Source organism: Palaemon carinicauda, chromosome 37 (assembly GCF_036898095.1).
Source record: "Palaemon carinicauda isolate YSFRI2023 chromosome 37, ASM3689809v2, whole genome shotgun sequence".
Classification (NCBI taxonomy): Eukaryota; Metazoa; Arthropoda; class Malacostraca; order Decapoda; family Palaemonidae; genus Palaemon; species Palaemon carinicauda.
Window position 1 is genome coordinate 37,023,833 of NC_090761.1, and position 11,541 is coordinate 37,035,373.

The 11,541-nt window shown below is 33.9% G+C and overlaps 1 protein-coding gene across 1 annotated transcript in view; it reads left to right on the plus strand.

Moving 5' to 3' along the window:
- The window catches only part of LOC137629578 (2-amino-1-hydroxyethylphosphonate dioxygenase (glycine-forming)-like), a 22,769-nt gene that overhangs the window by 8,402 nt on the left and 2,826 nt on the right, over positions 1 to 11,541 (plus strand). Inside the window, exon 3 of the mRNA XM_068361019.1 lies at positions 887 to 1,033. Coding sequence (XP_068217120.1) covers positions 887 to 1,033 — 147 coding nt within the window. The remainder of the gene's footprint in view (positions 1 to 886; positions 1,034 to 11,541) is intronic.

Here is an 11,541-nt window from a genome sequence, read left to right on the forward strand (position 1 = left end):
TATATAAATCCTCTATTTTGTATTTATTTTTATAGTTGGTAGTGATATCTTATCTAACGTATATTCAGTAATCAAATTGTATTCAGTTTATTTCATCATTAACTATAATAGCTATCAATGCCAATATATATATATATATATATATATATATTATATTATGTATATGTATATATGTATATATACATATTTATATATATATATATGTATGTATTTTTATATGTATATATGTGTACATATATATACATATATGTATATATTTATATATACATATATATAAATATATATATATGTATATACATATATATATATATATATATATTTATATATATATAAATATATATGTGTATATATATGTATATACATATACTGTATATATATATATATATATTATATATATACATACATATATATATACAGTATATATATACATATATATATATATATATATATATGTTTGTGTGTTTGTATGTATATGTGTATACAGTATAGACATGTGTGTACATAATGTATAATTAACGTCATTGATTCGACTATCCCATAACATGACATCAGTCACTGTTTGGAACCGTTGGTTTAAATATATATGTAAAATCATTTCTTCCACATAAATTTCTTATTTTGGCAATGAATGGCCTCCCACGTCCCATTGCTTGGCATTATAGACTAAATTCATACCTCCAATCCATAAATTTATTGAATTATTGGATTTCGCGTACCTGTGCAGATATAGAAACAGATTATTCAGTAATTAACATTTTTATACCTATAGACTGCCATTACTATGTTCCTGGTCCAAATGGTTTTTTTTTTTTTATTTATTTATTTATTTATTTATTTTATTTATTTTTTTTTTTGTAGAAATAACAGTTATTTCACATGTTTTCAGACGATGGAAGTCAAAGAAGCAGTCGAAAATGTTTTCTCTTTGTTTACTGAGTTTGGGAACGACGATTATATTGGAGAAATGGTCAGTCAGGAGCAACACGCCCTTCAAGCAGCTCATCTAGCTGAAACCGAAGGGTTTCCTGCGCATGTAAGGACGTTACGGAATAGGGAAGGATTCCGAGTACATTTTTCATCTTCATTACTGCTGAGTTAATTGCGAGACGTTATCTCTCTCTCTCTCTCTCTCTCTCTCTCTCTCTCTCTCTCTCTGCAATTGTAGTCTAAATACACAATATTCTAACTTATACTTAGTTCTTTTAGTTCTTAATTAAATTTACAACTTGATGTCTCATTTCACCTTCATAGTTTTAATCTAGAATGGGTGCAAGGTTTGCCAGAATAAAACCAAGTATATCGACTTTCCTCATGGAAATCATTGCCATTTTATTGTTCTTGTAAATAAACAACGGTGTGTTTAGGATACTTTCTGCTCTGACAATTTCTTTTATCCAGAAGATAATACATAAACGTCTCCACAAATCATGTCTTATATGTGTCCATATAAATAACAAATTTGTTCAGAAATATTTGGCAACTGCATCTTGCAATGGGCTTTTATTCTAAAGTAATAAAATAGAAGTTGCCCTTGAGAGTTTTGAACTTTGTTTACATTCTGAACTGTTTTATTCCCCATTTGATGGCTCATAAAATCATGCTGATAAAACTGCAAGTGGTGTAGCGTTTAAACAGTTATAGAATATATCAAATTATTCGTGAGGGGTGGACTGCAGGAAGCGAAAAATAAACAATCACTGTAGTCAATTTCTTTTAATGAAGACCATTTGCACCGACTCGCAAAGGTGCCCTTTTAGCTCGGAAAAGTTTCCTGATCGCTGATTGGTTAGAATTATCTTGTCCAAACCAATCAGCGATCAGGAAACTTTTCCGAGCTAAAAAGGGCACCGATGCGAGTCGGTGCAAATCTGCCTCGCTGAAAAAAAATTTACTATAGTATATTTATGCTTTACCTCCTTGATTAAGAATGAACTTAGTTATCTCAAACACTTACATAGTAGCTCACAAATTTCATTTCATATACAGCACCACTCGCTCTTTCTCAAGCACAGTCCCAAGGATTTTGGGAATGAAGGTCCATTCCTATTCACACTTAAACAATAGCAAGTTACCCCTTTCTAGACCTCTACACCTCCACTTCCTGCTCTCAGATCTTCCAAACCAGACAAGCATTTCCCTAACTTATCCTTAGAATAATGTTAATCTTATGAACTGTCGTCTCATCTCTCTTCACCTGTTCATTAATATTTCTAATTCCCTTCAATACTTATGCAATGTATATCGATGGATTCTTGCACTTTCCTTCAATATTGTTTTAGATAACTAACTTTAAATTCATTCTGGAAACTCATTTCTATAATTTTCAACGCATTTCATCATTAAGGCTCCGAAAAAGTCTCATATTCAGTAAATTTTAGAAAACCATTTAGACTTTCTCGTACCATCCTTTAATCTAATATCGTTCGTAACACACGTACAACAATTATCTTTTTTTTTTTTTTTACCATGACTTTGGTAGTATATGCCCTCCATTATCATTATATTCATCATAATCAATATTATTATAAGTATCATTAATATTAACAGTAATAGTACTGCAGAAGACGAACAACAATAGACATTTCTTTAGTTTTTGTGAGCTATGGCTCTTTTCCTCAGAGGAGATAAAAGTTTCTTATGAGTAGTGAAGCTGTACCCTTGAAACCATAAAAGAATCTATGTTGTTTTAATAAGATAATTGAAAAAAAAATATATTTACTGTACTACTAACGTCCTATTGTTCCGTCATTTGCCAAAACGCGAATTTTCTTTGTGTGTAATTATTATTATTATTATTATTATTATTATTATTATTATTATTATTATTATTAATTATTGATAGTAGTAATAGTAGTAGTAGTACTACTACTACTACTACTAGTAGTAGTAGTATTGTTATTATTGTTATTTTCAGATTGTCATTGGAGCCTTGCTCCACGATATTGGGCACCTTCAAGGGAAACGCCCTCTCAAAGCCCAACATGATAACAGACGGATTGGTGTATGGCATCTGCAACCACGAGGTTCTGGGTAAGGGTTCTTAACAACATAACTAGCTAAAGCTTAAAAAAGGCTGAGAAAAAGACATTCACAAAAATATTTATACATCAAAGAAAGCAGGTTTCTGCTAAACATGTAAATATAAATTTTAGAAAGATTAGTTTGCCAAAGTGTTTTATATAATCTATTCTCATTAGTAAAACTACCAGAACCTCGATTTTTTTTTCATTATGCCAAAATATTTTTCTAAAAAGACATTGGACATTGCAATATATTTTTTCAACACTTTGTTCTAGCTTGTTCTCCAAGAACCTTCATTATCTTCTTTTCTGAAATTCACTTATCTGAGGTCATTAAAAAGTTAACTTCAATAGGGTTAACGTATCCGTATCCTGTATAAATATAATGTATACTTTTTTATTCCATTGTAAATCTAAATATATAAACAAGACGAAAATACTGCTTTTGATAAACATTGTCCTTGTTTTATTTTCGTCGCTTGATATAGCTTATGCTCATCAGTTGTTGACACACAGTTACAGAAACACACATACACACACACACGCACTTACATATACAGTATATACAATATATATATATATATATATATATACATATATACATGTATACATGTATGTATATATATATATATATATATACTTACTGACAACAGTTTCTTTCTCCTGCTGTACCATTTTCAGGCCAGGAATTTCTTGAAGAGCTTGGCTTCCCTTCTGACGTCTCTGTCTTCGTCAGGAGACACGTCGACGCGAAAAGATACCTCGTAGCTACAGACCCCTCGTATTACGAACGTGAGTAACTTAGAGAGAGAGAGAGAGAGGAGAGAGCAGGAGAGAGAGAGAGAGAGAGAGAGAGAGAGAGAGAGAGAGGAGGTCATTGATAGGGATGCACATGTGGCTCCCTAAAGAGAGATACTGCTCACTTATGGTAGACTAAGTCATTGAAGAAAAACACTACCTACTATTGGCAGAAATGTTTTATTTATAAGAAAGAGAAACAAACATATAGACAAAGATCATGAGCTCCGGTAATAAAATTATGAATAACAGGAAAGAGAGAGAGAGAGAGAGAGAGAGAGAGAGATGAGAGAGAGAGAGAGAGAGAGAGAGAGAGAGAGAGAGAGAGCACAGGTAGTGGATTCATGATGCTGCAGTTTATACTGTACAGACTTACAGGCAGTGAGCATGATACAATTTACCACATAGTGTGAATTCATATGACTAAAGTTTACCTTCCTTGTCTCATTAGCATACTATTTTTCTCTATAGAATACGAATTATGCAATCAATGATGTGATAATCATCTTCAATAATAATTCTACTTTATAATAGGCTTATCCCCCAGCCAGTAAAAGACGCTGGAACACCAAGGAGGAAAGATGAGCGAAGCTGAAGTCGAAGCTTTTCGCAAGGATCCGAAATTCCAAGCTATTTTGCGCATGCGCGATTGGGACGAGAAAGCCAAGGATCCCAATGCTGTAACACCTTCCTTACAGCATACAAGGATATGTGTCTTGGTTATTTGTGCCAAAAACGTTTATAAGTGGCAATACATATCTTCAAAGATGTAGATTAAAGATGAAATTCAATCAGATGTATTAAAAGAAAGCAAGCCTAGTACCAGGCCATTTTATTTTATCATTTATGCCATCTGTTATTATTTTTTAGTAATATGAATATTGTTACGGGCCCGCGGTGTGAGTCCGGCCTTGCTTTAGACTCTGGGCAGTAACAAAGGAAAAGAATAATGGAAAGGTCGCCAGTCGGCAATAAGACAAGGGATACCGACAAATAGATGTATTTACAATAATATTTAAATGGAAATTAATAAAAGAAAGGAGAGCACAACATATAATTATATTTTAATTTAAGCCACGAGGAGCTTCGAGTGGAGTTTGATGGACCGTGGATGAGACTTCAGCACAGCAATCACGTTCCCTGGAAAGGGAAATAAATGAAATTATTAACAGCACACTTACTCTACAGGCTGGGAACCCGATGAAGTCCTGTGGTAAAACCTTTTAAGCAAATTAAATGAAAGTGCAAAGCTTAGGGATTTAAACACTACACATGGGAATCAACACTGTCACAGGGTGAATTAATTAAGGCTAGGAGCAAACGGCACATGTGGTTGGGACATGAGGAATTGGATAAAAAGGTTCAGTGGGTAGGATCTTCTTAAGGGATAAAAGGAAAAATTGGATGTGATTAAGAAGGGATGGGAGGTTGGGTAAGGATGATGAGGATCTCAAAATCAGACACCTTACCTTAGTAATAAGGACTCTGGTTTCTTCCTTGTGGAGGGTATGTCAGGTCCAGCCTCCCTGATGTCTTGAGGGTGAAGAGAGATGTTTCCCTCATGGAGGTCGAGTAACGAAGAACGAGACCAGTTTTTCCTGGGTAGATTCAACTCCACTTGGCCCCCAATTGAGGGTGGTAGGGGAAATTGGCCTGACCCCTGTCCTATTGGTCAGGCTTTGTCACGTGTCCCTATATCCTTCACATGTCCGCCTCCCTCCTTCTCCTGGGATCTTAACGCTGCCACGTGGTTCATAAAGGCTGTCTGGAATGAGACCTCAAAGGGAGTAGACTGGTATAGATGGTTGGGGGTGGATGAGACTCTGGGTAGGGTCCCAACGCTCGTGGCATTTCGACTCATCCTTGCTGGCGGGTTCTTTTATTTGAAAAAAGGTGCGTAATGACCACCAAGAATAACAATATGTACAAATATTGTTAGGCCTAGTTATTTGACTATAATATCAAAAGCTATTGTTTTCTGTATTTCAACATTCAGAATAATGCAAATTAAACCATGAATTTCATTTGCTATGTACATGGATCAATAATTACTTACCCTATATCCTCTTTGCGATGATATTTTGCATTTCATCAGGCTCTACGGAAATATGCTATGGTAGGTAGTAGGTTGCCTGGGCACCAACCACCCGTTGAGATACTACCGCTAGAGAGTTATGGGGTACTTTGCCTGGCCAGACAGTACTACATTGGATCCTTCTCTCTGGTTACAGTTCATTTTCCTTTTGCCTACACACACACCGACAGTCTGGCCTATTCTTTACATATTCTCTTCTGTCCTCATACAACTGACAACACCAAACAATTCTTCTTCACCAAAGGGGTTACTATACTGCAATTGTTCCGTGGCCACTTTCCTCTTGGTAAGGATAAAAAAAACTCTTGAGCTATGTAAGCAGCTCTTCCAGGAGAAGGACACTCCAAAATCAAACCATTGTTCTCTAGTCTCGGATAGTGCCATAGCCTCTGTACCATGGCCTTCCACTGTCTTGGGTTAGAGTTCTCTTGCTTGAGGGTACACTCGGGCACACTATTCTATCTTATTTCCTCTTGTTTTGTGAAAGCTTTTATAGCTTATATAGGAGTATTTATTTCAATGTTGTTACTGATCTTAAAGTACTTTATATTTCCTTGTTTCCTTTCCTTACTAGGCTATTTTCCCTGTTGGAGCCCTTGGGCCTTATAGCATCCTGCTTTACCAACTATGGTTGTAGCTTAGCAATTAATGATAATAATAATGATTACAATATTATCTTTCTCAGTAACAAAAGATATCAATGTCATCACCTAAGTCTGGGGTAGAACACTCCTTTAGCTATGGGTAAGCAGCTCTTCTAAGAGAAGGACTCTGCAAAATCAAACCATTGTTCTCTAGTCTTGGGTAGTACCATAGCCTCTGTACCATGTCATCCACTGTCCTGGGATAGAATTCATTTTGCGTGAAGGTTTCCTTTCCTCAAAGTGCTATTTCCCTGATGGAGCCTTTAGGCATATAGCATCATACTTTTCCAACTATGATTTTAATTTAGCTAATAATAATAATAAATAATAATAATAATAATAATAATAATAATAATAATAATAATAAATATGGAACGGTGGTTACTTGTTTGCATTACCATAGAGCCAATATAAGCAGAATAAGTAACTAATCCATATCTTAATGATATTTGAAAGAAAGGCATCACAAAAATAAAAAGCCTAATTAGTTTTTGTCACACCGACAATCTCTTATATAATACACTGAAAGAAAAAGAAAAAAAGTAAGCAATAATATTTTAAAATTATTTATTGTACTTTTAAAAAAGAAAAGCTATAAACTAGGTATATTACATATATAAATACACAGAGATGCACACTAGCACACATATTATATATATATATATATATATATATATATATATATATATATATATATATACACCTATATACAGTATATACACACATATATATATGCCTATATACAGTAGATATGTTGGATGATATACATATTGTCTACATTCATTGTATGCATACTATAATGCGTATGTTAGCTATGTAAACATATACATAAATGTGCTGAAATAAAGTATCCTATATCCATACTCTTACATTATATCGGTGTACTTATACCTCTTATTTAAAATTCGGTCTGCTAAACGATAATGATTACTGCCAAACATTTAATTCTAAGTCATTGTCGCTGTAAGAAATTGTATCTTACATCCGTCTCATAATATCCAAAATTGATGTTAGTTTCATGTCCACACTTCTTAAAGGATTTAAAAATATCAAAGAAATAGTTAAAACAGCACATTTCGTCAAAACCATGCCTTTTATAGGGAGGTAGAATTCTACAAATACCAGATATATTATGTTTATTTTTATTAGAAAAAGACAATATATATATATATATATATATATATATATATACACACACATATATATATATATATATATATATATATATATATATATATATATCACAAGCACACAGTGATTTTAAATTAATGTAAATATCACCCACGAATGGCATTTAATACCGAATTCTATCTTGGGAATATATATCCACTGGAATTCATTTTATGGTAACAGCTCTGGCCGGGTGGTGGTTCGAATCCCCACCCGGCCAAAAGCTGTTACCATAAAATGAATTCCAAGTGGATATATATTCCCAAGATAGAATTTGGTATTAATGCATTCGTGGGTGATATTTACATTAATTAAAATCACGTGTGCTTGTGATATATGTTCACTAAAATAACCACGTGTTGCAAACTCACGATTCAGCTATCATGGTGGAGATGGGTTTATTTCAAGTCTATGAACAGATTCCTGCATTCGAACAGGAATATGTAGGGGGACTTGTCATAAACTTATAGTCTCTCTTGATAGCTCAGTCGGTATGGTTCCCTGCCAGCATGGTTTCCAGCCGTACAGGTGGTGGTTCGAATCCCCACCCGGCCAGAAGCTGTTACCATAAAATGAATTCCAAGTGGATATATATTCCCAAGATAGAATTCGGTATTAAATGCCATTCGTGGGTGATATTTACATATACACACATATATGTATATATATATATATATATATATATATATATATATATATATATGATTATATTTCTACCTTTGATCGGCTATCTCATCCTAATAAAAAAAAAATATCCTTTCGTCACATCGAACGATTTTTCATATGAATTCGAAATATAAAAAGTTAAAACTTCCAGGGAATGTTTTTATACAGTAATATTGAAGATCTATTTTAATGTTGTTACTGTTCTTGAAATATTTTATTTCAATTGTTCACTATTCTTGTAATCTATTCATGTTGGAGCCCCTATGTTTATAACATCTTGCTTTCAACTAGGCTTGTAGCTTGATAATAATAATAATAACAAATAACAATAATGATAGTAATGATAATAACAATAATGATAATATTACATATTCTCTTTCATGATCAGAAACTTCTCAGTCGACGATGGCATCAAATGGAGTTCGCTTGAGAAGACGTTGTTTGGCGGATGCTTTTTTTTCCCAAATTTTCATAAGTTTGTAGAAGGCTGGGTGTATGTATTCCTTTCCAGAGACGTCCCGCTGGCCAGGGTTCTGAAGTCAAAGATATTATTTTGTGGTGAAACTGACTCTTAAAGGAACTTTTGTGGAAAAATTAATTAAATGGACATAAACAGCAATAAAAAAAATATTTAAATATTTACATATGCACAACACAGATAGAGGTGTTAAATTAAGTTATTTACAGGAGGTAGTAGTGCAATGAATCAAAGGTATCTCTAGCTTCATTAAAACTTTGTAAACAAATTAGAAGAAACCGGCAGATGAGAGTGATCATGAGTGGGAGGTGAATCAGTTGTTGTTTGCGGATGATATTGTATTGATTGCAGACTTAGAAGAGAGGCTGGGTTGATTAGTAACAAAGTTTGGAGGGTGTGTGAGAGAAGGAAGTTGAGAGTTAATGTGGATAAGAGTAAGGTTATGATATGCACGAGAAGGGAAGGTGGTACGAGATTGAATGTCATGTTAAATGGAAAGCTACTTGAGGAAGTAGATCTGTTTAAGTACTTGGAGTCTGTTATTGCTGCAAATAGTGGAGTTGAAGCAGATGTACGTCAGTGAGTGAATGAAGGGTGTAATGTGTTGAGAGGAGTGAAGGTAGTAGTAAAGAGTAGAAGGTTAGGAATGAATGTTAAGAAAGTACTGCATGGAAAAGTGATTGTACCAATTATGATCTATGTATAGGAGGTTTGGGGAATGAAAGTGACTGAGAGATAGAAATTGAATGTGCTTGAGATGAAGTCCGAGGAGTATTGTTGGTGTATCTCAATTAGATAGGGTTAAGAACGATGTAATGAGGGTGAGAACTAGTGTAAGAAATTAATTAGCAGCTAAAGTGGATATGGTTGTGTTCAGGCGGTTTGGCCGTGTAGAGAGAATGTAATATGGCCGTCTCTGAAGAAGGTGATGGATGCAAGAGTTGATGGGAGAAGTACGAGAGGAAGGCCAAAGTTTGGGCTGATGGATGGGTGATGTGAGAGGCAAAAAAACCGTGCTTGAAATAGGAATGAATGGCGGGCAATTGTGACGCAGTTTGATAAGCCCTGCTGCTACCTCTGGTCCGCCTTGGTGACTGCTGAGGTAGCAACAGTAGGGTATTCAGTTATGAAGCTTCATTTGTGGTGGAAATCGGGGAAGGGTGAGCTGTGGCACCCCTAGCAGTACCAATCAACCCGGCTGAATAACTTGTCAGGCTGGGAGGAGCTAAGAGAAGAAAAGTTCCCTTTTGTTCTTTTATTTTTATATCGGCTACCCTCCAAAATTGGGGATATGCCTTGGTAGATAGATAGTCTAAAATTTTTGTCTAAATTTTAGACAACTCTAAATTCAAACCTTTAGACTCTAAAGGTTTGAATTTAGGAGGTGTCTAAATTTAGAGACTATAATAAACAGGGTAGTTGATGAAATAACAAATATTAATGAGCCTCTTTGAGGAATTGAGGAAAAGAACGCAAAATCCAAAAGGGAAGTTATGAAAGTGGTTAAAGTAATCACACACCACCGCACACACACACATACACACACACACAGAGAGAGAGAGAGAGAGAGAGAGAGAGAGAGAGAGAGAGAGAGAGAGAGAGAGAGAGAGAGAGAGATATACTAGCTTAAAAAGACACGAGACTTCAGTTTTTATAGCTTCTAAACATCCCTATAATTACACGCAGGTCTGTAAAAGAGGCAGGCCCATACCTTTATACTACCAACACGAATATTCCCAATATCTTGGAGGTTTGATCTTAATTGTTAATATTATAAATGCTCTACACTTGCAATACTTACTGGTAAGAAGTGAGACGATCGTTCCAACAAAGAATGTGATAGATGTTCCACACAGGGCGTAGAGAGTGTAGGAGATCAGGTACAAGGGAAGGTGTAATCACTGCAAAAATCATTGAAACTCATATAAAGAATTTTATTCGCTTGATCAAATGTAAGTTTCCAATATACAGCATTGGAAACATTGAACTTTTTGAAAATAAAGAGATGATTAGATGAAATTGCTTATATATTTCATGGTCCTATTGTTGTTATGATATATATATATATATATATCTATATATATATATATATAAATATTATATATATATATATATATATAAATATGTGTGTATATAGATATATATATATGTATATATATAAACTGTATATAAATATATACATATATATATATATATATATATATATATATATATATATATATATATATATATGGTTTTATATGAGTATATGTGTTATTTATTATTATTATTATTATTATTAATTATTATTATTATTATTATTATTATTATTATATTAATAATGTTGTTGTTGTTGTCGTTATTATTATTATTATTATTATTATTATTAATATTATTATTAGTTAAGCTACAACCTTAGTTGGAAAAGCAGGATGCTACAAACCCAAGGGCTCCAACAGGGAAAATAGCTTAAGAAATACCCTAAGAAATAAAATGTTTATGTTTATATGACTCTAGATAAATATTAAAGAAAATCTAAATATCTCACTCCTCATGGAGATTCGGTCGTAGACGAGTACGCTGGAGTCGTGGCCCACGTCGAGTTAACAAATTCCGTCGTTGGATAGTCACATCCGTCGTCATCGAACCCGAGGAAGGGAGTTCCTTTCCCGTAGAGCATTGAACCGATAG